General features: G+C 38.0%; 2 protein-coding genes across 6 annotated transcripts; both read left to right on the top strand.

Annotated features, from left to right (window-relative positions):
* The first annotated feature begins 158 nt into the window (after positions 1-158).
* LOC109012343 (increased DNA methylation 1) lies at positions 159-22,415 on the top strand. Of its 5 annotated transcripts, none has more exons than XM_035687462.1 (12): positions 159-218; positions 349-483; positions 9,785-9,827; positions 10,034-10,152; positions 10,242-13,580; positions 15,971-16,094; positions 16,576-16,658; positions 18,105-18,346; positions 19,537-19,623; positions 20,359-20,458; positions 21,296-21,497; positions 21,595-22,415. In XM_035687462.1, exons 5-12 carry the CDS (start codon positions 10,614-10,616, stop codon positions 22,356-22,358), a joined length of 4,569 nt encoding a protein of 1,522 aa, XP_035543355.1. In that variant the 5' UTR covers positions 159-218; positions 349-483; positions 9,785-9,827; positions 10,034-10,152; positions 10,242-10,613; the 3' UTR covers positions 22,359-22,415. The 5 variants fall into 5 exon arrangements, with proteins under 5 accessions (XP_035543355.1, XP_035543358.1, XP_018849488.2 ...); XM_035687465.1 differs by lacking the exon at positions 159-218 and having other exon boundaries at positions 255-483; positions 10,242-10,773; positions 10,945-13,580; XM_018993943.2 differs by lacking the exons at positions 159-218; positions 9,785-9,827 and having other exon boundaries at positions 255-483.
* Positions 22,416-23,284: 869 nt separating this feature from the next.
* LOC109012334 (probable beta-1,3-galactosyltransferase 14) lies at positions 23,285-27,423 on the top strand. Its single transcript, XM_018993914.2, has 7 exons — positions 23,285-23,911; positions 24,955-25,107; positions 25,188-25,270; positions 25,387-25,486; positions 25,946-26,059; positions 26,279-26,421; positions 27,031-27,423. Exons 1-7 carry the CDS (start codon positions 23,538-23,540, stop codon positions 27,114-27,116), a joined length of 1,053 nt encoding a protein of 350 aa, XP_018849459.1. The 5' UTR covers positions 23,285-23,537; the 3' UTR covers positions 27,117-27,423.
* The last annotated feature ends 575 nt before the right edge of the window (positions 27,424-27,998 follow it).

Below are 27,998 nucleotides of genomic sequence, written 5' to 3'. Positions count from 1 at the left end.
CTACTTACAGCTATGGCCTCTTTCTTCACCATATACTGGCCAAAATGGCAAAAATAATTCCATCAAAAAGTAAATGTATAATTCCAGTACCTTAAAAGCAGCAAGATGATATACTCCATAAAACTCCATTTTAGCTGTTGCGCAGTGAATGAAACATTTTTTTAAGCCTCCCACACAAATAGACAAAGAAAAGCGGTCCAGAGTCTTCAGACTTACAGGTAAGAAGATGCCGTATAACTCACATGGGAGAGAGACTTGGAGAGAGAGAGAGAGAGAGTACGTGTCACTTTGGAGCACTGCTCGGGTTTCCCAAAGCTCTCTTTACTATTTGGGTTTGGTCAAATGCAGGTGACGAGGCCAAAGGAAACCTCCTTTATCTGCTCTGCCCCAAGATTCTAAGCTGTCAGCAAAACTCATTAAGCTTCTTCAAATTTAAAACTCTAATACCTTTTTTTTCCTTGCTCGGGAAAATGCATTGCAAAGGTGAGCTTCTTTTTTTAGGTATTTTTTAGTTTACTTCTTTTGCGTGAAGGATCATTGGACGTGGTTATGGAGAGGTTAAATGTGATATACAAAAGAGGTTTTTTTTTTTTTTTGGGGGGGGGGGGGCTTTGCTCTGTTGTGGTTTTGATTGTTAATCAGTTAGGCGAATTGTTCATGGACTTTTGGTTCTGTTCGGTGTTTTCGTGGTTTAATGCTCACTTGATTTAATGCATGGGTTGTTTCTGCCAGTGCTTCGTAAGGCAATTCACGTTTCCTTCTCACACTTTCCCTATTCCTTTCTAATATGTGCTATTCCTTTCTAATATATGCATCTATTTTTTAAAGGCCCAACCTTTTCTATGGGCATTAGAATTCTCACGGTATTGTCATTATCAATGTGTATTCGGTCTCTTATGCTCACTGTTTCTCTGACCTTAGCTCACGCATTGTCTAGTTTTCCAGTTTTGGAAATTTGAATTTTTTACAATGGAGGAGATCTTGTATTTTGCAGCTAAAAATCGATCAGTTTTCTTGGAGAACATTCGTGGGAACCGTAATCATGCAAACCTAGGAAATTTTCTTTCTTGTCATCATAAATCCTCATCATTAGAATTTTTAGATGCTGCTCTCTTAAATGAGGAATTTAGTAATGTGAGAATGAATCAAACTTCTTCTTCCAGCCTTTTGTTTTCATTTGTTCATTTTTGCCTTTGCATGCATATGAATGTGGTGTTTATTTATGCTTGCTGGCTACATGCGTTTATTAGAATGCATGCTTTAATACATAATGAAGGTCCATTGCTTGATGAAGCTAAGTTAAGTTATGATGGCACGAGGCGATTAACGTAACATATAATAAACAAGGGTTAGAATTCATATCGGATTATTGAAACATTAATAAAAGGGACCTGTACCCTCCATTTGCGATTGGCTGGTTTGAAGTGAAATATCCTAGAAAAATAAAGTTTTTATGCTAGTTTCCTAACAATATTTTCTTATGTGTTGGAATATGGGATTATATGGTGTCACACGGCGCCGACAAAATGAGAAGACAAAACTGTGTTGTTGTTGAAGTGAACCCTAAGTTGCTTATGTCTTCGTATCTTCATGTCTGAGGCGTAGTGTGAAGGCTTTGGGCCGTGGACCATGAGGCCGTAGGCCTTATTAGACATTTAGTTAGTTTTCAAGTGGCCTTGGGCCCAGTTATATTAAGGACATTATAGTATTTTCATTTTATTAGTATATGAGTCTGTTGTGGGGAGTAGAGAGACTATTCTAGAAGATTTTACTCTTCACGCTGTTTGGAGGAGCTTCCCCTCGAAGAGAGCATTATCCCTGTCATTTTACAGATCTGATTCAATACAAAATACTATCCATTATACAAATATTCTTCTCAATCGTATATATTGTTACAAGTGGTATCAAGAGCCCCTTTCCTGCTTTTGAAATCATGGCTGAAGGCACAAGACTCAAAGATCTCAATGAAGGCTTTCAATCCTTCAAGCACTCGACAGAAGTTCACATCCAACAGACCGATTCCCAGTTTACTACAATCAGCGTGGAGATGCAAGCAATGAGACAACAAATGGAAGCTATGATGTAGCAATTTTCTACAATGGCATCAGATCTGTGTAAAGTTAACACAATATTATTAGCTGGACCAAGCAACACTGGAGATAATTCCATAAATCAACAGTTGGTAAATCACCCAGGAGATGTTCAACCTCGAGCTGTAAGGTTAGCTTTTCCTGTTTTCAATGGGGATGATCCCCATGGATGGCTCTATAAGGTGAATCAGTTTGTTACCTTCCACAATACACTTCCACAACATCGTTTACGGTTAGTGTCCTTTCATGTGGAGGGTAAGGCACTAGTTTGGTTTCAAGATTTAGATGAATCAGGTTTGTTGATTGGTTGGGAGGAGTTTGTGACAGCTTTATTGCTCAGATTTGGGCCTTTTAGTTATGATGGTCCTATGGAACAATTAACTAGGCTAAGGCAAGTGGGTACGGTGGAGGAATATAAGGCTAATTTTGAAGCATTATCTAATTGGCTACGGCGATTATCAGAGTCTTATAAGCTAAGCTGCTTCCTCAGTGGCTTAAAGGATGAAATCAGATTAACTGTTAGGATGTTTAATCCAAATAGTTTAATGGAAGCTTATGGGCTGGCCAGAATTCAGGAGGAGAAAGTTTCTCTCCATAAGAAATTAACCCCACGACACCAACAGCCCCACTACAATGATCCACCATCTCTTAAACTGTTACCCAATCCATACCAGTCAAGACCGAGCCAAACACACACCAACCATCATCCTACTGCCCCAAATAGTTACCAAGGTAATGCTGTAGTTCCAGTCCACAAAATCAGCCAAAGCCAAATGAAAATAAGGAGAGAAAAAGGCTTATGTTACCATTGTGAGGCCAAGTGGCATCCTGGCCATCGTTGCCAAACACCACGGCTTTATCTGATTGAAGAGGTGGAAGAAGACATCGAGGAACAAGCACAGGTTGCTGCACCAATAGGGGATCCACAGGAGTTGTTGGACAGCTTGAATCCTGAAAAATCACCAGAGATATCATTACATGCAATTATTGGATCCTTGAGTCCAAAAACAATGCGAGTAAAGGGAAAGTTGGGAAGTCAATGGGTTACCATTCTCATAGACTCCGGAAGCACCCACAATTTCCTTGACCCAACAGTTTTGGACCGCATTACACTCCCTGTTTATGATGAAAATGTGAGAGTTAAGGTTGCTAATGGTGACTTGTTAGATAGTGAAGGGAAAGTAAAGGCGGTGAAGGTGGCTATTCAAGGGCAAATGTTTCAGCTGGATATGTATGTATTACCATTGGCGGGATGTGACATGGTACTTGGTATACAATGGCTACAAGGATTGGGCTACATCTTATGGAATTTCCAGGAGCTTACTATGCAATTTACTCTCCAAAATCAAGTTGTACAGTTAAAAGGGCTCACTATGAATACATGGATCGAAGAAGGACCAATTCAAAAACACAATAAAATGGAAAACAAAGGGGTGTTGCTACACTTAATAGACCCACAAATCAGCCAGCCTAACATACCACCAAACATTCAGCAAATACTTCATCAATACCCAGAAATTTTTTCCACACCAAAAGGCTTACCCCCTACTCGTTCCCATGACCATACCATTACCCTCCAACCCGGAACTCAACCAGTTTCTGTGCGTCCCTATCGTTATCCATATTTTCAAAAAGACGAGTTTGAAAAGATTGTCAAGGAGTTGCTGGACTCAGGGGTTATTCGCCCAAGCCAAAGCCCTTACTCCTCACCCGTTATTTTGGTGAGAAAGGCTGATGGAACTTGGCGACTTTGTGTGGATTACAGGGCCTTAAAAAAAGCCACAGTGAAGGATAAATATCCTATTCCGGTGGTGGAAGAGCTGCTTGACGAATTACATGGAGCTACGGTGTTTTCCAAGCTTGACTTAAGGTCGGACTATCATCAAATACGGGTCAAACCAGAAGATATTCCTAAGACGGCATTCCGCACACATGAGGGACACTACGAGTTCCTAGTGATGCCGTTTGGCCTAACAAATGCCCCATCCACATTTCAGAGCTTAATGAATCAGGTTTTTAAACCTTACTTAAGAAAGCTCATTTTAGTTTTTTTTGATGATATTCTTATTTACAGCAAAGATGAGTCAGCTCACTTGGATCATTTAAAAGCCACTTTTGACACCCTAAGGGGTAATCAACTTTATGTCAAGATGAGCAAGTGCAGTTTTTGTTGTGAAGAAGTGTCGTATTTGGGATACCTCATTTCTGGACAGGGGGTACGTGCCGACCCAGAAAAATTGAGGGCCATGTTGGATTGGCCCATTCCAAAGTCCGTTAAGGCCCTAAGAGGGTTCTTTGGGTTGACGGGGTATTATCGTAAATTCATTAAGGGGTATGGAGCCATTGCTGCCTGTTTAACAGATTTGTTAAAAAATGACAGTTTCACATGGGGAAATGAAGCCCAATATGCCTTTGAAGCATTAAAGAAGGCTGTTACACAGCCACCAGTGCTAGCCCTGCCTAATTTTTAGTCTCCTTTTGTTATAGAGTGTGATGCCTCAAGAGAGGCCATTGGAGCAGTGTTAATGCAAGGAGGAAGGCCGATAGCTTTTTTCAGCAAAGCCTTAAAAGGAAGGGCTTTAACAATGTCGACATACGAGAAAGAGTTGTTTGCACTAGTTTCAGCTGTGCAAAAATGGCGACCTTATCTGTTAGGGCAGACTTTTGTGGTCAAAACTGACCACCAAAGTCTAAAGTTTCTGCTGGATCAAAGAGTAAGCACTAATATGCAGCAAAAATGGATTTCTAAGTTGATGGGGTACGGCTTCCTAATCCAGTATAAGAAGGGTAAGGAGAATGTTGTGGTCGATGCCCTTTCCCGACAAGAAAGCTTTGAGGAAGTGACAGTGGCTATGTTATCACTACCAAGTTGGGATTGGGTCACAGAAATTCAGGGTTTATATGGGGCCGATCCAACGACACAGGAGCTGTTGCGGAAGTACCAAGGTGATGACTTGAACAGCCCCTATGCAGTTAGAAATGGAATCATTTTTTACAAAAGCAAGATGTATATTCCAACGGACAACTCATTTATTAACAAGCTGTTGGGCTTGTTGCATAACAGCCCCATGGGGGGGCACTTGGGCTTTGACAAGACCATTCACCGCATACAAAGAGAGTTTTATTGGCCAGGCATGAAAAATGATGTGAAAAGTTTTTTGAAAGCTTGTGATGTGTGTCAGGTGGTAAAAAGTGGATAATACCCTTCCAAGTGGGCTTTTACAGCCCTTACCCGTACCATCTCGACCATGGGCTGAAATTACCATGGACTTCGTGGAAGGCTTACCAACCTCAGGGAGATTCAATACATTGTGGGTCGTTGTTGACAGGTTTACAAAATACGCCCAATTTGTGCCCTTGTCCCATCCTTATACAGCTAAGGGGGTGGCCCAACTTTTCATGAAGCACATTTTTAAGTTACATGGCATGCCTACCTCTATTGTATCGGATAGAGATCTCACGTTTACAAGCAAATTCTAGACTGAACTCTTTACCTTACAGGGGGTTCAACTAGCCTTTAGTACTGCCTATCATCCTCAAACGGATGGGCAAACCGAGGCTGTTAATAAGTGGGTGGAGAATTATTTGAGAAGCTATGTATTAGACAGACCTAAATAGTGGGCACTATGGGTCGAACTTGTAGAATGGTGTTATAATTCCAGTCAACATGCATCTCTAAAGATTTCTCATTTTGAAGCGCTATATGGTTATGCACCCCCTAAGCTATGCAATTACATTAAAGGCACAGCAAGAGTAGAAGAAGTGGAGCTGACCTTGCAAAACCGAGAGCAACTATGGCACCTATTGAAGCAAAATTTAGTCAAGCCTCAAGATAGGATGAAAAAATACGCTGACAAGAAAAGAAAGGAGAGACACTACCGTGAAGGGGACTGGGTCTTCTTGAGGCTGCAGCCATATCGACAGTCATCACTCATCCAAAGAAAAAATCTCAAACTGTCACCACGTTTTTATGGGCCCTATCAAATAGAGAAAAAAATCGGTAAGGTTGCATATCGACTGAAATTACCCCCTTCCTCACAGATCCATAACGTGTTTCATGTTTCTCAACTAAAATCGAAAGTGGGTCAGCACATTAGCCCATCACTACACCACCTCCAGTTGATAAAAATGGAAGCTTGAAGCTAGAACTGGAAGAAATATTAAACCGAAGGATGAGAAAAGTGAACAACAAACCTCTCGTGGAACTGTTGATCCGATGGCATGGAGGAACGACGGAAGATGCTTCGTGGGAGCCTTACCATGTCCTTTGTTCAAATTTTCCCCACCTTGTGGGCAAGGTTTTGTGAAGGGGAGGGGAGTTGTCACACGGCGCCGACAAAATGAGAAGACAAAACTGTGTTGTTGTTGAAGTGAACCCTAAGTTGCTTATATCTTCGTATCTTCATGTCTGAGGCATAGTGTGAAGGCTTTGGGAGCCATGGGCCTTGTAGTTGGAAGAGTAAAGAAAGCACCTGGGTTGTGGACCATGAGGCCGTAGGCCTTATTAGACATTTAGTTAGTTTTCAAGTGGCCTTGGGCCCAATTATATTAAGGACATTATAGTACTTTCATTTTATTAGTATATGAGTCTGTTGTGGGGAGTAGAGAGACTATTCTAGAAGATTTTACTGTTCACGCTGTTTGGAGGAGCTTCCCCTCGAAGAGAGCATTATCCCTGTCATTTTACAGATCTGATTCAATACAAAATACTATCCATTATACAAATATTCTTCTCAATCGTATATATTGTTACATATGGATGGTAGTTGTAGATAACAGAAATGGAAAGTGTGATAAGCTTTTCCAAAAACTCTGTTCTCCTATAAATAATCCTGTTACAAGTGCAAGGTGAAGAGGAACCAGTAGAAACCATTAATAGAGTGACATGTCTTGCATATTGCGACAATACAGTTGAAACCGATAAATTGGCAGAATTACTGATTGTGTTTGTTATTAGTTTTTGTCGCTACATGCTTAAAAGTAAATTATACTTTCCATCATTCTTTTTACCATTTCAAATCTTCTTTTTAGTTCACTATCTCCCCACAAAAATAAAAGTGAGCCATACTATTAAAAATGTGAGAGAAAATAGTGTGTGCTTAGTTCATCGGGTAACTTCCTCTCTCAATCATACGTGGCGCATACGAGGCATTGTGACAGCTATGGTGTCTTTGAATTCTTGTTTACTTCAAACCTTACAACTGTACATATCTCCTCGTTTCATGCAAAGTGTAGTGAGTTCTAGTCTGTTTTATGTCCATTGAACGAAAGGGTGGAAGAGACAGAGACTTGAGGAGAAATAAGTGGAGATAGAGAAAGAGGAAAAGAGTTCACAAAAGTCATGTAAATATGCGTAGAGTTAGAGGGAAGAACATAAATGAAGAGTTATTAGAGAGAGAAGGGGGGAGGGGAGATAGTGGGGAGAGAGAGAGGGAGCCAATGATGCTATTGTGCTTGGGAGCACCGTCCAGGCCTCCTGCATCCCTCTTTATGGATGGGTTTATATGGGGAATGCAGCTCTAGTAGAATGTATCAAACTAAATATGTTTTCAAATTTTTCCTGAGTTTGAGGTATGCTTTTTCATGTGAGGAGTGAAAGGTGATGGTCATCCTTAACTGTTGGTAACATTTCACTATCACTGCCTGTACATTTTTATACTTCTCCCTTCTCTATGACACTTAATTTGTTTTTTTTTTTTTTTGATAAGTAAGAATCTTTACTGAATAGATTGAAACTAGGCAATGTCGAAGTACGCAAGAAGTATACAAAATGAGACACCTAATTACAATCTAGTAAGTTGGAAAGAAGAAAGAAACTCATGAACCTTCCCACCCTTCAATACAATAGCAGAAAACCACTGTAAAAGAGAGAAAACAAATAAATTCCAGATTTCCCCACTGCACGCTTCTTGTTGTTAAAGCACCCATCATTCCTTTCCGACCATAAACACCACATTAAGCACAAAGGTATCATTTGCCACATTGCTGCCAGTTGAGCGCTATTATGTCTCCTATTCCAGCACGCTAGTAGTTCCACCACACTCTTAGGCATTACCTAACTCAGCCCGGCTCTACTAAGGATACCAGCCCATAACTCCCCAGCCATCTCACAATGTAAGAGCAAATGATCTATTGATTCCCCATTCCTTTTACACATGTAACACCACTCCGTGACCACCATACTGCACTTCCTTAGATTATCAACTGTTAAAATCTTCCCAAGTGCAGCTGTCCAAGTAAAAAACGCAACTTTAGACAGGACTAAAACCTTCCAAATGCTCTTCCACGGAAATAATGTGGGCTGTTGAACTGTCAAGGACTTGTAAAAAGATTTAACAGAACTTTTTTCTCCCCATGGGAATCCACAACATACGGTCACCCCCCATTGCCTCCTAATTTTGCTGAATACAAGTAACTTAATTTGTTTAGTAGATCTGGATATAAAATTCACAGGGAGTAGATTTATTGTAGTTGTTTCTTGTTACTACTCATATTTTTGGAATTTTTTAATGTACAATAAATGGTGGTTGTAGCATGCGAATCTTTAAAAAGTAATAAGCATGTCCTTATAAGTTTATTCCAGTATTTTGTAATCCAATAATATGGGGTAGTTGAGGAGGAAACATGTATCATGGTTTACAACCATACCATTAAAACCATGAATTGGCAGCTACCTTTTCTTTCTAGACGTTACTGTTTGTTGTCTCCATATGGTAAATGAGAAATCTGTCTCTCTCTATTCTGCCTCTGCACCCAACACCCAAAACAAGAAGAACTGAAGCGATGCTTTTCTAAAAAGGCGCACTCTATAAAGTCATTCAGTAAAGTATTAGTAGTGGAGTTTGACTAATCCTTGAACTTAGTCTGCAAAATTCTTCTTTCTTTTTAAAATCTTTTCCCTTCAATTTTACTTTATTTCTTAGCAAAAATCAATTTCCAAATACCCAAAAACACTGAAGTGCTACAGAATAATGCTAAAAGAGAATGCCAAGTGGAGATAGAGGGAAGAGAGTACAAATAAGATGACACACACACACACACACATGGGGAGAGTCAGATGGAGGTAGACAAGAGGGCGTGGGTTCTAGAGAGAGAGAGAGAGAGAGTCAAAATGGTGCTGTTGTACTTAGGAGCAAGCCTTACTGGGGTTTCCACATCTCTCTTGACTCGTGGACGCTGGCTGATTGTCTCTCTCTCTCTCTCTCTCTCTCGCACACACTTATGCACACACATCAGCAAAACCCATTAAGCTTGAACGCTTTGACCCTTATTCTAAATGTGTGCTCTTGTGTCCTTTAAATGTTGATCAGAACATGGATGTGAAGGTTAGCATTATTTTTAAATTTTAATGATTTTGTTTTTTATGTAAAATTGTTGTATGTAGTATATTTTGGATCATTTGGAATCAGAAGTGTTTAATTCCTGTATTGATTTGGTGGGTTTTCATCTGCAAAGACGGTAAGTTAAATAGTGGTGGTTGTTAATCTGCCATTATTTTTTGCAGAAGATTATTGTTTTTTTTTTTTTGTGTTTTTTGTCTGGTGTTGATTTACGGTACAAATTTCATTCATGCTTGAACTTTGTTGGTGATTTCAGAATCTGGTGTGGTATAAGCATAGGAAATCATTACTCGACACATAAATTTATTGAATACCTGCTTTGTTTGCATTGGTGTTTATTGATGTCATTGGCAGAAGTATGAAGTGATTTCTTGGCAGCAAAGTTTCAGTCTGATAGGTATATATTTCATGCTGACACCAGAAGTAGAGTTTCTTATATTTCTTGCCATATATCAAAGTATGCACTGTTAGGAAGCTAATCTGAGGGTTATTTCCAGTTTTGGCCGAGGGAGACTCATTCATTATCACTAGATCACTTGTATTCTTGGTTTTGTTGTCTTTTAACAAGACATTTTGGACTCTATTGTGTTGCATGTAATGCAGGTTTTGGCAGTTTCAAGGGACTCATGTCTTGTGCTTTTGGTCTCTAAATTTTTGCTGCAACGATAAGAGTTCTTATGTAATTTTGTGGATGATTTTAGTCTGTTTGTCTCTCTGCTGCTGTAAGTTTAAAGATTTAAAGTTTGCATAAGAGTTTGATTACACCGGACCTGTTTCGTTCTAATTCCTGTGGTACTTGTTCTTCTTGCAGATTCTGTAATGATTTTCCGATGCTGTTATTAAGACGGACATTCAATGCAAGCTATAGATTTACTGTTTTGTCACACTAGCTGCATTTTTTAAATTTTTTATTAATTCTTTTCTTTCTTCATGCAGACTTAGTTGCAATTACTGGATTCAGCTTGCCAAAAGCTGGTTGAAATGATTTCATATGGATTGACTGGGAGTTTGATCAACAATCAAGGAGATGGACTTCATTGATTTCTTTTAAATCAATTTATTAGTGAAGAGCTCTTGTAATTTTTTACAACATTAATTTACAATGTGGAAGACTTTCCTTTTGTGATGTTACTTGTATTTAGACTTTAGAGTAGATGAAGTGGAATTCAATCAATTGGTAGAGATGTCACTTTGCCAAGAAATTGAGGAGTTGTGTAATGATGACTTTGAGGGATCAGATGATGAGTGCCCTGTTTTCAGAGAGGCCGTCATTGGTAGTGACACTGACCACACTAGTACGAGGTGCCTTGTTGCTGGAGCTACTAACTTTGAGTGTGAATCTGGTATGAACACAGACACATCACTTTCTTCTAACAGTGAAAAATCAGCTGTAACGAGGCATTCTTCCACCAAAAATATACACTCAGAGGATATTTATAATGTATCTGAAAACCATTTCACTTATCAAAAAAAAAATAATGTATCTGAAGATTGTAGAGACAACTTTGCTCCAGGGTGTCCTGTGGACGGATTTACTTTGGTCAAGTGGAATGATGAGGATGTGAGTGCTAAGCGAATGAAGTTTTCAGTGAATGAACAGCCTAAACATATACCTGGTTCAGGAAAGATTCAGAATTCATCAGTGGTTCCAAGAGAAATTGTTACAAACATGTTCTGCCCATCTAGAGACTCTGTTGGCGAAACAATAACAGTCTGTGTTGTTGAATCATCAAGTCATGGTGTCACATCTAGTTGCCATCTGTTGAGGCAACATTTAGAAATTGACAGACTGGGTGTTGCGAGCAACAAAGACGTTCTAAAGTGTAAAATTCTGGGCATAAATGGGAATGATGGAAAAGAAGTGGTTTCTAGTGAAGCCATCGCTTCACCTGTTTCCCAGGAAAGCTTTGTGACCAGTTTATTGTTTTCAAGCCCATCTGTCACCGTTGCAGAGCAGTCTGGATCGCAACTTACTGTGGAAAGAACAAAGCTATTGGAATCTCCAAAAATGGATGGATCGAATTTGTATCTGAAGACTGACCCTGTAAAGGATCCTCGTCCTCTTCTCCAGTACTATGTCATTCACCTGCTTGGGGCAGCAGGATGGCGTATTGAGAGGCGTAAAAGACCTAGTAGGCGATATATGGAGTCAGTCTATCTAACACCAAAGGGAAAGCTGATTCGTGAATTCCCTAAAGTTTGGAGGTTATGTGGCGAGCTTTTATTCGAAGATAGGTGTATTTTTATGCAGGAAGATGATGGTAAGGAATGGGTTGATTTTAGTCACTTCTATTCGGATCTTTCTGATGTATTGATGAATATAGAACGAGAGACGAATCATTCAGAAACTACTAGCACATTGGTTCAGAGGTGGAGGCTTTTAAATCCCTTCGTGACTGTTGTGTTTATTGATAGAAAGATTGGTGCATTGAGAAAGGGAGAGGTAGTTAAAGTGACTAAACGTTTAGTGATTGATAAGAAGGAGAAAACTGATGCTGTTTTGGTCTTGACAAGCAGTGTTGAACATCATTTTCCACAGAGACAGGTGTCAGCTGAAGATGCATTGACAGAGTTTAAGGGGAACTACCATGCCTGCCATAAAAAAGTCTCCGGGCAGAAAAATAACGGGGCAGTGGAATTTCTGACAGGCGTATCTGCTTATGGGGCTGATAGTACGTGTTTAGTGGATACCATTAAGGGGATGGAAAATCAATGTAGTGGAATATCTGGGAACAAAATAAGCAGTCTGGGTTTAACTTCTTTACAAGGTTGTGCGTCTGATAGCACATTTTTCCATTTGGGTTGTTGTCTTTGCAATGTTTTTGTTACTTCCACAAACAGTAGTGATGAGCTCAGAGGGTCTGGAGCCATTACCCCTTATCCGGATAGTAATACAAATTTGCCAAGCTCTGATAAACAGGCTTCTGACCACAATGTGGACACACCTAAAGAAGTTGCAGAGTATGTGCCAAGGGACTCTTTGGAGGAGAAAAATAAATGTCTAGTAGGCAAAAATACTGATAAGCTGGAAAGTCATCTGCAGGGATCATTGGTTGACCATCCAAACTGCACAAATGATCATCTGTATCACTCACAGGATTTGGAGGCAGATCAGCAATCTGAACATAGTGAACGTGAACGCGAGAAGTGCTCTGAAGCTTCAAAGTTCAAAATGGTGGATACATTTTCTTCAGTAGATATTATTAGGAAAAGGAAGACACACAGGAAGTCTAGAAAGATCTCAGAAATCAAACTGAGCACATTATACCAAAGTGACATTGTAGGTACAACTTCTACTGACGCGGTCGGCATGCCGAATATCAAAGAACAAGGGACTCGGTCAGAGTTGAAAGAGGTCCAGGAGATCCTCATTGCAGTTACTCCTGCGAATGCAAGAAATAAAGGAAGTCGCAATAACTCCTCATCTTTAGGCTCTTGCCAGCATCAAATCAAGAAAAAATGCTCAAGGGTGAAGAAAATGTGTCGTGATCATAATGGTTCTAGATCGGGAAAAAAGAAACCTTGCCAAATTGAAGATGATGACCTATTGGTTTCAGCCATAATAAAAAACAAGGATTTCTACCCAAGCACTGCTCAGCATTCTTCTGAAAAGAAAGCCTGCAAATCAAGAGCTCTAAGAAAGCTTAAAAGCCAAAAGGGTTGTTGCAGATTGCTTCCAAGAAGCATGGGTAGCAGAGGGAAGCAGTTTACAGATGGAAAGTCGTATTCTGGAGCAAGAACAGTCTTATCATGGTTGATCGATGCTGGAGTCATATCTCTCAATGATGTGATCCAGTATCGGAACTCCAAGGATGATTCTGTTATTAAAGATGGTCCTGTTACCAGGGATGGTATTATTTGTAAATGTTGCAGTAACGTGCTCACGATCTCTGAGTTCAAGATCCATGCAGGTTTCAAACTGAACCGCCCCTGCTTGAATCTATTCATTAAGTCTGGTAAGCCCTACACATTATGCCAGCTTCAAGCCTGGTCCACTGAATACAAGATCAGGAAAAATGGCACTCAGTTGGTGAAAGGGGATGAGGATGATCAGAATGATGATTCATGTGGGTTGTGTGGTGATGGAGGCGTGTTAATATGCTGTGATTACTGCCCCTCTACTTTTCATCAGGCTTGTTTGGCTACAGAGGTTTGTCAGTTTGAGTGTTGTGTGTTTTACACTGGTTTGATTTTCTTCATTTTTATCTGCTTCTTCTGTTCCTCTTCTTTTTCATGCAATGATTTGCAAACATTGCAGGAACGATTCTATGCTTTTAATGCCTCCAGATGCCTCCAGTATAATGTGGCAAATCTATATGCTTCTGCCCGTGTTGGATATCTGTTAGTTGACAACATCTATGTAAATATCATTTGCAGTTTGTTCACTGCAAATAAAGGACGGTTTTTGTTAGATGCCCTTAAGTTGTAAGAGTAAAAGTTTGGAGACTATCTTGTCTAGGATTCAGAGCTTCTGGAAGCATAGATTTCCTTGACGAGGCTATTATATTTCCATCAATAGTGGTATATTCTGATCAGTCTTTAACATAGGCATGAATTTTACGTACATTTCTGCCCTCAGGAAAAACTGGCTGACATATGCAAATTGATTAGTTTTTGAATTAGATGGGATAGACATATAGGCTCATGAGTCCTTAATGCTCCAGCTTTTGATCTGCATTGCTTTCCAAGTTAAGTAGGGAGTAGGAGCCACTGATCCAGATACGTGTAACTGCCACAGGATCCTAAGTTCATGTTTGGAAATTGTGATTTTATTGTATGAAATGGAGATGACTGTATTTTTAATGAAAGTGTAAAATGCCTAGTTACTAACAAAGTAATGGGCTGTTAGTATAGATGCTTTATGCATGGTTTGCATACCCTGTAATAGATTTGACTCTTACTTCAAACAAAGTGTAAGATCAGAGTAGTGCAATATCATCAAAAGAGAATTAGAGTTATGTAAGGCAGGTCCTGTGAAGAGTTGGAGTGCAGGGGTGGTGGACAAATGCATAATGGACATGCTCAAAATACATGGTCCCATAATGAAAATCAAAAGCAAAACCGTTAAAATATTATTGATCAGATCCGAATAGGTTTTTCTCATTATCTGATTAACCAGTAGATAATGGCATTATTTCATCAAACTAGGAAATTCTTCTATGAAACGTTTATTTTAGAAGTTATATAAGTAAGGTTTGAAAATTTGTCTCATTAACTTTGTTTTGCATCAGAATAGGAGGTTGCATTGAAAAAGTTGTCCATTAAAATTTGTTACATAATATTTTTTTTTATAGGTAAACGATTATAATATATTAATATGAATAGGCATAGCCCAAGTACACGGAAAATTTGTTACATAATATTGTGCTATGTGTTGCTAGTTGTTATTATTCGTACGCTTTTTGTTTATGATTTTCATTTTGGAAAGGGCTAGGTATATTTCTTTTAGTCTTTTTCCTTAATGAATGTCAAAAGATGCAAACAAAAATTTTTCAAATAGAAGATAAATTTTTTCTCTAAAAACAGGGACCGATTCTAAGAACCCATTCAAGCCAATGAAAGGCTTTTATTTCCCATCCAAAATTAGTAAATTTTTTTTTTTGTCAGTTAAGAGAGATTGAAATCGCCTATACATTCGTTTTCAATAAAATCTCTTATTACTTATAAGAAAAAAATGAGAGATTGAAATGAGATAGAGTGAGTTGTGGAGGTCCCTATTGTTTAGTTTGGCTGAAGGTTGTTGTGTGGGTAGTAGATATGTTCTACCAAAAGGTCCCTATTTTATGGTGGTTTTTATTTTGTCTTTGTTAATCCATCCAGCTTGTTCCATGATTATTTCGGATTCGCCTGATCATTCTTGCTAAAACATTGCCCTTCATGTTATCCAAATTTATCTAATTGAGTAATTGGTCTTTCAAACATCGATCTGTTTTGGCATATTTTGGTTAGTATCCTTCTTCTGATCTCCTATGCTTGTGTCCTATTTAGTCCTTTTAAAAATATATAGCTTTTCTAAAATAATTCAGCCTACTAGACATGTTGCATTTACTGTCTCTGGGATTCCTCATAAAAAATAAACAGTTCAGCCTGCTTTTGATAAATACTTTCTTCTTCAATGTATGGAGTATGGACCTCTCTCTCTCTCTCTCTCTCTCACACACACGCACAGAGGCACATGTGTGCATGTAAACTTGAATTCCTGCTAATTGATCTTAGGAAAGAAATTATTTCCACCAACTTGCCTATCATTACAGTACTTTTGTGTTGCTCTAGAATGTGTGATATTTTTACGTACTGTATTTTGACTGCTATCTGATTGTTCTCTTGCTTGGGGAGAAAGGTGGTGATATCTTTTTATTTACTCCCTTAAATAAGACGTCTTAGGCTCTTAGTAGTATAATGTCTGCAAGGAAATAATTGAATCTCATTACCTCACAATTTACCTTAAACAGGTTTGTGTTGGGTGTGATTCTTTAGGAGTTCTAGGTTGTTTCTATTCGGTCTGTAAATGAATGATCTAATTTTTCCTTTGTACTTCAGGAGCTCCCTGAAGGCAGCTGGTACTGCCCGAGTTGCACCTGTCGGATATGTGGAGAATTGATTAATGATAAAGAGGCTTCAGGTTCTTCTGATGCATTAAAATGCTCACAGTGCGAGCATAAATGTAACCAACCAGCCCCAGTTCTTTCTTCCCTTATTTGTTTGACTGAGAAAAGACATTTTCTCGATAATGTGGAGGGTTTAAATTTTTAATTTGGAATCAATAACTTGTAGCATGACAGTATATGAATATTTAGTTCAGCATATGGATTGCTATATTGTTTAATTGTTTTAAATAGTATTATGGGGGGAAAAACCAATGGTTAATTGCCATCATTATCAACCTCCCCATTTCTTTTATTATATCCAGGACCTTGTCTTTGCTAATCTCAGTTTTACATCAATTCCTCGGTTTATAGTTAGTGAGGAGCCTGTAGAGTAGTTGCAGGTTTTTATCCTTTTTTCAGCCATGCTTTATTTATGTTTCTTTTCCAGGAAATATGGTTGCCTGACATACCTGATGATTATTTACCCAATATGCTTGTGTGTGCGCGTGCGCGTGAAACTTGACGTCAAATTTACAGGAGATTAATTTTTCTGAACAGATCATGAGGCATGCATGAAAGGAAGGTTTGTATATGAGGGAGTAGTAGCGGACACTTGGTTTTGTGGTGGAAGCTGTGAGAAGGTACTTGGCATCTTTTGGGAACTTTCTAAATTTTGATTTAAAAAAAAAAAATCTGTTGAATTTAGCAAATGAAGGAATTATTGATCTTCTCAGGTATGTTAATCGTGTTGGTGAAGTAAGGATTGGCTATGAGTTTGATGCATTGTTCTCGTAAAAAGCTTGTGATACTTTCATGTGCAATCCTTTCGGTTTTGTTTAGTTGAACCCTCATCAATTTAATAATATTTTTTTATAAGTAATCTTTTTAATAATAGATTGAAGCATGAACTAGTCTTCTTTAATTAGTGAGACTTGTTGTGTCTTATTTTCTTTTTTAAAAAATGAAAGGTAACAAAAGTTTTGTTGGAGATGGTGGAACTCTATACACACAAGTACACATAATTCCTCTCTAGAATTACAAGTTAACACCGCAAAAAACCTCATTTTTGCAGAAATGCCCCATTCTACCATCTTCAACCACGTGTTATGAAACCCAAAATCCTCTCCCAATCCACCCTTATCCAATGCGAAGACTGCATCCTTGAGGTCTCCTTACTATATCCAAAGCACCCCAAGCTTCTCCATGATTTCTTTCTTGATTACAGCTATCAAAAAGTGATTTTCTTCCTAATGCCACAGCCTTTTGCAAGGAGACTTGGTTGAATCTAGTTATTTCTCACTCCAACCCTCTATATCATAGGCGGAGCATACCTGATTTCAAACCACCAAATGAAAACTAAATTCTTCACCTATCCTCCCCCATTAAGAATCTCACTGCAAAACTTGTTTAGCTGATTTGGTACATGTGAGGGGATAGTGAATGATGGCTAGAGATAAGTGGCTAAACTAGGGAGTGCATATTAAGGGTAATCCTACCTCCTGAAGTCATACAGAAATTTCTTCCAACCCTCCTAGCGCCTCTCCATCCTTTCAATATTAGAATTCCAAATTGAGGCAGCATTAAAAAAAGATCCCCTAAGGTACACTGAAGCGCATCATGGATTGCAGAAGACCAGCCAGCTCTTCCAAACTGTCAAGATCCCCCAATGGGTCTCTCTTCCCAAATTCACCTTCAAATCCTAAAGAACTTTTAGGCATAGAAGTATGGATCTGTTGTTAAGAATCTCTAGCATCAGCATCGCAGAAAAGGATGGTGTCATCTGTGATTTGAATGTTGCTCACACCCTAAACACTAGATTGCTGCTGCTAAAGTCCCCAAACCTCAGATCTCACATGGCGGTGCGGCTCACAGCCCTCAAAACCAACATCTTCCTTAACCGAAAAACCAATTGACACCTGAACAATTGGTTTGAGATTACCAGTGACCAACACTATTGGTTTGGCTGCTGGAAATGGATGGCAATTAAGCTTCTGTGCCTAGATCTACCGTATGTCTATCATAAAATTTTTACTATAAATCTTATTAATATTATCTCATTTAAGAACTTTGTTCACTGGAATGCGCAGGTTTACTCAGGTCTCCAGTCTCGTGTTGGGCTCGTCAATCATATTGCTGATGGTTTTTCATGGATACTCCTTAGATGCATTCATGATGACCAAAAGGTTCATTCTACCCAACGTTTTGCACTGAAGGCAGAATGCAATTCAAGATTAGCTGTTGCTCTTACAATTGTGGAGGAATGCTTTCTGTCCATGGTGGATCCAAGGACAGGCATAGACATGATACCCCAAGTTTTGTACAATTGGGCGTAAGCCACTTCTGAGTCTCCTTTTTACAGTTTTCCATCTCCTCCTTTTATCTTATTTTTCTCCCTTCCCCTCTTCCCCTTCCCCCCCTCTTTCTATTGCAGTGTCATTGAATATTCATGCCGATGCGTTAATTATATACAATTTGCTAAAAATTACATTAAATGGGACAGAATACGTTTTATCGATGTCAGCTATTTGGGTTATTAGTTCCATTCTTATTCCTGGTTGATTTTTAAGTGCCACTTTAATAAAATATATCGCAACTTGCTTCAATTAAGGTGACCCCATTATTGTTAGTTCCTTATAAAGCTTCCCTAAAGGAAAGAGAGGAAGAAAAAGGTTGTAGTTGCAACCCAATTGTAGGTTGATCAAAGGAGAAACACTTCCATATATGGAAATGCTACCATATCTCAAGAAATCCAAGAAACTTGATAGAGGAAGAAAGATTCTTGATATTAAGTAGAGGTTGATTTTGCCCTACAAACACAAACATAAACACAGAGGAAAAGATCTCTAAACTTCTTCTCTCACTGGTAGCACTAGAATGCCAACTGGTTTGCATCTCAAAGACTGACTCTAAGGCACAACTACAATCTGTTTAGCATCTCGAATGCTGACTCTAATCAATTGCTTCCTAATTTGTTTCTTACCAGGGTTTTCATCTTGTATCAATAGTGATGTTTCCCTAGGCAGTTGTGATTTTGATTTTGTGTTTTTTTTCTCTGGGGAATTTGGCATTGTGAAACTTGTGAGGATCTTTCATATTGGGAAATGCTCAACAAATTATTGCTTTACAAAATTGAGTCCTTATTTGCGTTGTGTTTAACACAGGTACATTTCCATTTTTTGGGCCGTTATTTAGTATATTTTGTTTCCATCAAATTAACATCTAAATTGTTATTACATTGCTTATTGTTTTGTCGAGGACCCCAGATAACAGACGTGACTAATAAATAATAAAGTATAAACATTAAAGTATTTGATATGACATGTTAATGCAGGAGGGTGCTTAATAGTTATGGTTGTTGTGGATATCAATATGAGATGCGTGTCTCTTTATGTAAATTAATGACATGATATTCAGCCTATTATGAGCAAGATTTAATGTTTGTATGTTTCGAAATTTTCTGAAATCTGGTGTTAGAGAAGGTACAATTGAATTATATGTTTTTTTCTCTGCAATTTTCAGGTCAGATTTTGCACGTCTAAATTTTTATGGGTTTTACTCAGTGGTCTTGGAGAAAGATGATGTGCTTATTTCTGTAGCATGCATCAGGTAGTATGGAAATTTATTTGCCTGTGAGCATATTTTCTCAATCGTATACCTAATACTTATCTCAGTCTTGGTTGTTCTATATTGTTTGATTTTGGATTTATTATTTGACAGTGCTCTATGCTCTTCAACATTGATGACAAAATGAAGATCCTAACTGACAATATGCTATTGTTTAAGATACAAAGAAAACGTGCATGTTATGTGATGCCAACTGTGCCATTGGTTTTAATTAGTTTACGTTAGTGGGTAATTTTTTTTTTTTTTATCCCATTTTTGAAAAGAAATTGGAGCAAAGGGGGCTGACTCTGCTAGATTTGAATCTTTTATATGCTTCAATCACACCCTTTAACATTTGGATATTCAGCTACTATTTATTTACGCCAGATCTGTACAGCTATCAAATTTTTGGTTAGCAATGTTTTAATGCACCTGACGTATTTATTTACTATCTTTTCTGTTCTTAATAAAATTTTATTCACTTCTACAATGTCCACTGAAAGAATGTTTAAAATAGCCTTTTCCTGATGAATTCTTGAGGATTCGCTGTCATGGTTTGGCATGATATATATAGATTCTTCTCGTGTTCTTTTTAGCTTTCCTTTATCCCTTTAGTTAGGTAAAGTCAATATCATTATGAAGTTTCCACTTTTGAGATCTTACTTTTTGGGAGCGTCCTGTGTACTTCCAGTTTACTGTTAGTTAATGTTCCTTTTTTGAGATCTTTATCTGTTACAGGGTGCATGGAACTACAGTTGCAGAGATGCCTCTTATTGCAACTTGCAGCCAATACCGTCGCCAGGGAATGTGCCGACGCCTTATGGCTGCTATTGAAGAGGTAAACCGTAAAAGTCTGTAGAGTGACAATTAAAATGTGGTCAGTTTTTGAAGTAATCAGCTTTTATCTGTTGCCAAAAGTTACCTGAAGTGAGGTTTGCTTGAGTTTTGTTTGGATAAAATGCTTTTAGTATTTGTTTGAATCTTGAATTATAGCTCATTTTTTCTTTATTTTATTTTATTTTTGTTAAGAAATATAGATATGAATCTTTTTCTCTTAATTTATATTCCTTCTTCTCTTTCCATAAGGGAGCTATTTCTTTTAAGCAGCATTCATTTCTTGGCTTTGCTGCATAGTGAATTATAAAGCATTCCTTTCTTCCTTCTCTTGTTTCAGTGAACTTTGTTGCTACTCTATGTTTCATTATTCCACCATATTTTGGTAGTGTGTATGACTGGAACATTTCTTTTTTAATAAGTAAAAGTATATTAATAAAAGAATAGGCAAAGCCATGTTCAGTACAAAGAATGCCCTAACTACGTGGGAGCAATAGATACAAGGAAATTATGGAAATCTTGGCCATTAAAATTAACGGCAAGGGCCCAAGTACAAAGAGTTCTAAAGAAGAAAGCTTTAAGTTCCTCCATCGATCTCTCTTTGTTCTCGAACGTCCGTTCATTGCGCTCCTGCCACACACACCACGTGATGCAAATCGGAAACATCTTCCATATGGCCTTGGTCTGTTGATTAATGACTCGAACATACAATCTATAATGTTCTGCACAACATGTTATAGACCACCAGCACTAAAATTCTCCATTCCCCAACATTTCTTCGTATCAAGATTTTCTTATCGCTTCAATGTTTTCTTTCCCCACCATGGCATGGTGGCTCCAGATGCTAATATCTTTCAAGGTGGAAAAGCTTGTGATAGCTGCCATTCCAGATGTAGTGGAGACATGGACTGAGGGTTTTGGCTTCAAACTTTTGGAGGACAATGAAAAGAAAAATCTGAATAAGATCAACTTGATGGTTTTTCCTGGGACAATTTTTCTCAAAAAACACTTGTATGAAAATCGTATGGCAGATAGACATTATGGTGAGTGTTTTCACTGTTTTTTTTTTTAAAATTTATAAGTCCATGTTCTAGCTTTTTAAATTTTCTGAGAGCTTAATTCAGTTTTTGGATTGTAAAGGACCAGGTGACAATTTACCCTCGGATTATAAAGTAGATGCTTGTTCCAAAGGAGAGACCATGACAGAGTCCCTACAGCAGTCTGATGGTAACTCCTGCACGAACCTAGTTAATGCTGAATCAATAATCCTCGACGACAGGTATTCACAAGGATGTAAAGGTGACAGTCAAGTGGCAATCATTGATGGTGATTTGGTACAAGTAGATAAATTGTCAGTAGGAATGGAAGAATCAACCAAAGTAGTTGTCCATTCCAAAGGAGAGGCAACGATTGAATCCATAAACCAAGTTGGTGCTGAAATAGACATTGAACTTGTGGAAGGCTACAATTTGCAGGAATTCAAAGTTGTTGCCAAAGCAGAAGTCAAATTGGTACAGCAATCTGATGGAACCTGCTGTGCGATTGAAGTTGGCAATGAAATAAAAATTGGACTTTTGGATGCAACTCTGCAGGAATCTGAAGATGGTCACGAAATGGAAATCGCTTGCTGTGAGAAGCAATCTGATGGAAACTGTTGGGCAGATGAAGGTGGTGCTGAATGGGGTATCAGGTATACAGAAGGCCATAAAATGCAAATGGGTGAAAACCAAGTAGGAACTTTGCAGGACCAATTTTCAGAGCTGTCCTGTGGAGGGGTCCCAACAATATTAGAGGATAGCCAGCCTAAAATAGTTTCTGGTATTGTATTCTCAGGAATGTATGATGAAACACAGATTTATTTGGACCTACAGCAGCAGCAGCAGCAGCAGAAAAGTATGAGTTGAAAGAAAATTTGAAATAAATTATATGTTGGAAAGATTCTCTGAGGGTCAGAAAAATAAATAAATTATAAGGGGAGGAGGAGGCATGAGAAAGGCCTTTAGAAAAGCCTGCTATAAATCAGGGAAAAAAATAAGGAAAACCAAAGATTTAAAGACACCCAGAAATTAAAAGGTGTCTGTCTAGGTGCCATCTGGAAATGGCAATGAAAGCAAAGTTTTAAATCTAATTTTAGGTGGAGTTTTAAATCTAATCATTAAGTTTTTCCATTGTGGAATAGAAGTTGGAAATATACAATGAATTAAGTAAACAAAATCATGAGGCTAAGTTTGGTGCAAAATCAAAATCTTATTTAGGTAACCGCAGTCTTCAAATAGAAGAAAGAAAAGAAGACAATGAAAGTTAGGTGGTGAATTAAACAAAAAAAAAAAAAAGGTTGCATTTGGGTAGTGAGTTATTCTATGAATAGAAGTAAAAAAATAATGAAAAAGTAATGATAGAATATTGAATAGTAATTTATAGTAGTGAAAAATAGGTGAAAAATATTAATAAAATAATAAATAATAATGAGATATTCTGAGTATATTAGACAGAAAATTAGATAAAAAATTAGACAGAAAATAGTACCAAAAACTAGACAGAAAATTCCATCTAACAATCTACTAATGTTAGAAGATCCTTTTTCTTTTTTTTTTGGTCTTGGATATTAGACAGAAAATTTTAAATAAATAAAGATAAAATCAAAACTAGATAAAAGGAGAAGATGCACAACAGTAATCAGGTTTAGAGCAATTGAACTCTTTAAATTTTCAAAAAAAAAAAAAAAAAAAAGTTCTCTAAAATGTCAACTCACTCTAATGACACATTAGCTAAATGAAGTTTGTGTTGTTATTAAAAAGCGAATTTAATTTAGAGACAAACTCGAATACGGACCCAATCCGAAAACAATACGGGCGAGGAAGATCCGGGTCCATACCCATTATAGTAGCTAACTGTCACTAACTGAAGCACGACACCAAGCCCTCTTCTCCGATCGACCGACACTGCCACTCGCTGATGACCGATGGGTTTTTGAATTGCTTTGCCATGAATCTAGATCTCCATAACAATATTTCCGTACGAACCCCAGAACCCTAGGCCTCTCATAGTCTAGGGTTGTTGCTCATTTTTATTGTTTTACCAGCATGCCTTCTTCGCCTAAATTCCTCCACGCTCAGCATCGCCAATCGCCTTCGCCGCGCAGATCTACGGTCCTTATCCTCGCCTCCTGCCTACTGATCGGAATCTCCGGGTTCGTATTTGGTTTCGCCGCAATCCTCAGCTCGAGTCGCGTTTCGTACAAATGCTCAAACGCCGAGCCGAGATCGGTCCGAGTGGTTTGGGAGCGAGTCGGAGGCGATGGGAATGGGAACGGCTTTGGAGGGGCCTCAAGTGGTGGGGATCCGAAGAGACATCGGGTTATGGGGTTCGTGGGCATTCAGACAGGGTTCGGATCCGTGGGCCGGAGGCGGTCCTTGCGTCAGACTTGGATGCCGTCCGATCACCAAGGGCTTCAACGGTATCGATCTCTTTTTTTTTTTTCACTCTATTCGTTGATACTTTCCTCAATTTAAATATATGTAAACATCAATACATGCACGTACGTACATATGTAGGGGAACTCTGCCTTATTGATTGTTACCCAGGTGCTGTTATTCCAGCTAGTATTCCACTGATTATTTCAACTTCAAAATATTATTACTATGAACTTTTTCTGTGACACGCTTTGTAATAAAACAGATATTTTCTAGAGCTCTGTAATCAAAATAATGAAAATTTAGACCCGCTTGATGAGGAAATGATGGATAAATGGTTAGGCAGCAAAGCATGAAGAAACCAATAACAACTGGAATGAATGAATGGATCATTTTTGTGTGTGGTTCTATGAGGTAAAGTTTAAATTTTTTTAGTGTTATTGGAAAGGAGCAAAAAACGTTGGTGTATTTTTATCTTTCGGTGAGTTTAGAAACCATTTTTTAATCTATTAATCGAAATAAACTTTCCAGAAGCAGCATTTTGGAGCAAGCAACACGTAATGTAGCTGTAATTGTTTGATGTTCACAATGATCCATTATATTTTACTTACAGTGAGCCAAGTCAATGGGCACTTTAGCAGATTGGGAAAGCTCCCGCTGGCCCAGTTAGGAGCATTTTTTGGAGTAGTGGTAGTTTAAAGGAGTGAGTTCCATGTAGAAAAGAATGGTGACATCATTCTGAAGTAAGTGGGGCTTAAATTGAGAATCTGGACTGATCAGCCAGTGATAAGTAATGGAGAAAGTTAAGCGTCAAAAGAGAAATCTATGTAGACTATGATTTTTAAAAGGAACGCGGTGGTCATTTCTTTTTTAACTAGAAATATTTGTTATTCCAAAGCCTGGGCTTACATTCAAACATGCTGCCTTTTCTCCCCCTATTTATTGATTTTGATTATTAGCTCTTGTAGAGTGAATATAAATTAGCTTGGAAATTATAGTTAAGTACTTAATACCTGTCATCTGCTTCAGGCATTAATAATGTTATTCATGTATTGTTCTATTCATGGGATTGGAATATGGCTTGCAGCTTGGAAGAAGCAACCGGTTTGGCTTTCAGGTTTGTCATTGGTAGAACCAATGATAAATCGAAAATGTTAGAACTCAAGAAGGAGGTAGCAGAATATGATGATTTCTTGCAATTGGATATTGAAGAGGAGTATAGTAAGCTCCCATACAAAACGTTAGTGCAAACAATAATACATCTCTTCCACAGTTTTAGTTTGTTACTGTGAAGTCAAACTCTTCTTTGTTTCATTGCAGGTTAGCTTTCTTTAAAGCTGCATATGCACTTTTTGATTCTGAATTTTATGTTAAAGCGGATGATGACATATATTTGAGGCCAGGTGACAAACTTGGCAAGGCTTTTCTCAAAATATATATATATATATATATATATTCTGGTATTTACTTTACCTGATTTTCTTCTGCATTCCTTTAATCACTTCCCATTAACTTTCAGATCGCCTCTCACTGCTCTTGGCAAAAGAGCGCACTCATTCTCAGACTTACATCGGGTGCATGAAAAAGGGACCTGTTTTCACTGACCCTAAACTAAAATGGTTAGTCCTTTTTTCTTCATTTGAGGTCCAAGATTTCATTATGTCTGGGTGATTGTTAACTACCCTTTTGCTTTCGTTTGCTAATATCTTGTTGTTGTGTTATGGAAAACCCCCCACCCCACTCCCCAACATGCACGCATGTGAGAGAGAGAGAGAGAGAGAGAGAGAGAGAGAGATCAGCCGCAATAGCAACTAGATTATTCTGCTCTGTTTAAGAAAAGGGTTGAAACATTCTTACGATATTAGCTTAATTATGCCAATCTATGACTTTGCTCTGCTAAGTTTGTACCAGTCTATCTGTGAAATGCTATGAGCTAAATTGCAGAGGCCAAATAGTCAATAATTCATATTTTACATCTTTCTATCAAAACATTTTATGCTGCATCTATTAGAACCTTTCCTTTTTTCTCTATCTTTTGGATAATTAAGGATGTGATCAAATCAGTTAAACTAATGCAGGTACGAGCCACTATCCCATTTGCTTGGAAAGGAGTACTTTCTTCATGCTTATGGCCCAATATATGCTCTTTCCGCTGATGTTGTTGCAAGTTTGGTTGCTCTTAGAAACAATAGGTAAGTTTTTTCCTTTGCTGATGTTGTTGCCATGCTTTCTTTTCATTTCATTTCCTTGGGGAAAATACACTTTTCACCCTCCAACTAACAGGTGCTCTACAAATTGCATCCCAAACGGATGTTGGTAGAGGGTGGAAAGTGTATTGTTCTTTTTTTCTTTTTCCAATTTCAGAATCTTCATCTTTTATGCAACGGATCCCATCTTGTTCAACGGTACAGTTTTAGGATGTTCAGCAATGAGGATGTTACAATTGGTGCATGGATGCTTGCAATGAATGTCAATCATGAGAACAATCAAGCACTGTGTGAACCAGAGTGTACAGAAAAGTCTATTGCTGTATGGGATATTCCCAAGTGTTCAGGTTGGTGTTTCTTCATGCCCAAATAATTAAACAATAGAAGTAACTGCAGGTAGTAGTAATGATATAGGCTAGTGATCAAAAGATGGGATTGGGATCAGCCATAGACTCGGACATCATAGGTTCAATTCACACTAAGAATACACAGATCTGGCAGGTGGGATCGTGTATCTGGGGTTTACTTTCGAAGAATGTGTTCGAAGGGCCTTGCCTCTGTGAGGTTCCATGCCATAAAAAAAAAAAAAATGTAGTAATAATAACAACAACAGCAGGAGGCATTGCAAAGAATGGCTGGAAAATTTGGGCAACCTTTTGTTTGATAAATTAATGACACATATACGAGTCTATGCTGTAAAATCAATATTTTGTTCATATATTCATGCTTTTTTTATTAGTAAAACAAGGATTTTATTGATATAAGTAGGCACAGCCCAAGTACACGTGTCACAGGACTATACAATTTCATATATCACATGCTGCAGCAAACATTATGAAATCTATGACAAATAATAGGATAAAATTATCGAATAGTGCTTGGTTATTGCTTAATTTATCAGTGTATGTTTACTGTGGGAGGAGAATATATATTTCATAACATCGCTCTTCCCGCAGGGCTCTGTAATCCAGAAAAGAAACTACTAGAACTTCATCAAAAGGAGAGCTGCTCAAATAGCCCAACCATGGCATCCGATGAGTAGCATTCGTGCATGAATTTATTTTTTTTTCCACTGAAAGCCAATCAATTGAGATGGTACATTGAAGAATTGCTCTCCTATAAGTTCCTGCCACCACTTGATGTTATTCTTTCCGCCTTCTTGTTTTGTTTTGTTTTTGTAATCCACCCTTACTAGATGATAAAAGAAAATAGAATATGGTACTATACAGCTTTAGACTCTCTTCCGTGAGGATCAAGGTTATAGAGTGGAGGAAGAGAGGTAGTCATTAGAGATGTGTTAACACATATAAACTCTCATTTCTTTAATCAAATATTATTCTTTTAAATTTTCTGCAGCTCTCATCAATTACCTCAAATTCGCTTTCCCTTACAGACTGGAAGATATAATGGTGTATCAGCAATGCGACTATATAAATTGTGTATGTATGTGTGGTGGTGTTGATTCTTGAACATAGACGTGCAGCAGTTTTATGCTTCAATGATATTGTTTCAATCTGTTGTTTTGCTGTGATTCATATTATCTATATTCTTAAGAACATCTGAACATACATTAGCAGTGAACCAGGTAAGGTTGTGTAAATCATTTTTGGATTAGCCTCATCTTAATATATGGTTCTGTAATCTCAATTGACAATTCAGATTAATGACTTGATGGTCCATAATTTTTATATATATATATTTTTTATTTTTAAATAATGACATGCAAATACCAAGATATTTGCCAGGCCCAGGTAGATGAACCCCACTACTCATACTGATGCTAGGTTAAGCCCAATAGGACCTTGCTGGGTTCCGGGCTGAACATAAAATTAGGACATTTAAATCAAACTACATCTTCAAATAGGACGTCAGAAGTTAAGAGACAGAAAAGGCAAAAGAGAAAAAAGAAGAAGAAGTTAGGTCT

Source organism: Juglans regia, chromosome 2, assembly GCF_001411555.2.
Source record: "Juglans regia cultivar Chandler chromosome 2, Walnut 2.0, whole genome shotgun sequence".
Classification (NCBI taxonomy): Eukaryota; Viridiplantae; Streptophyta; class Magnoliopsida; order Fagales; family Juglandaceae; genus Juglans; species Juglans regia.
This window is presented reverse-complemented; position numbering and strand designations above follow the sequence as displayed.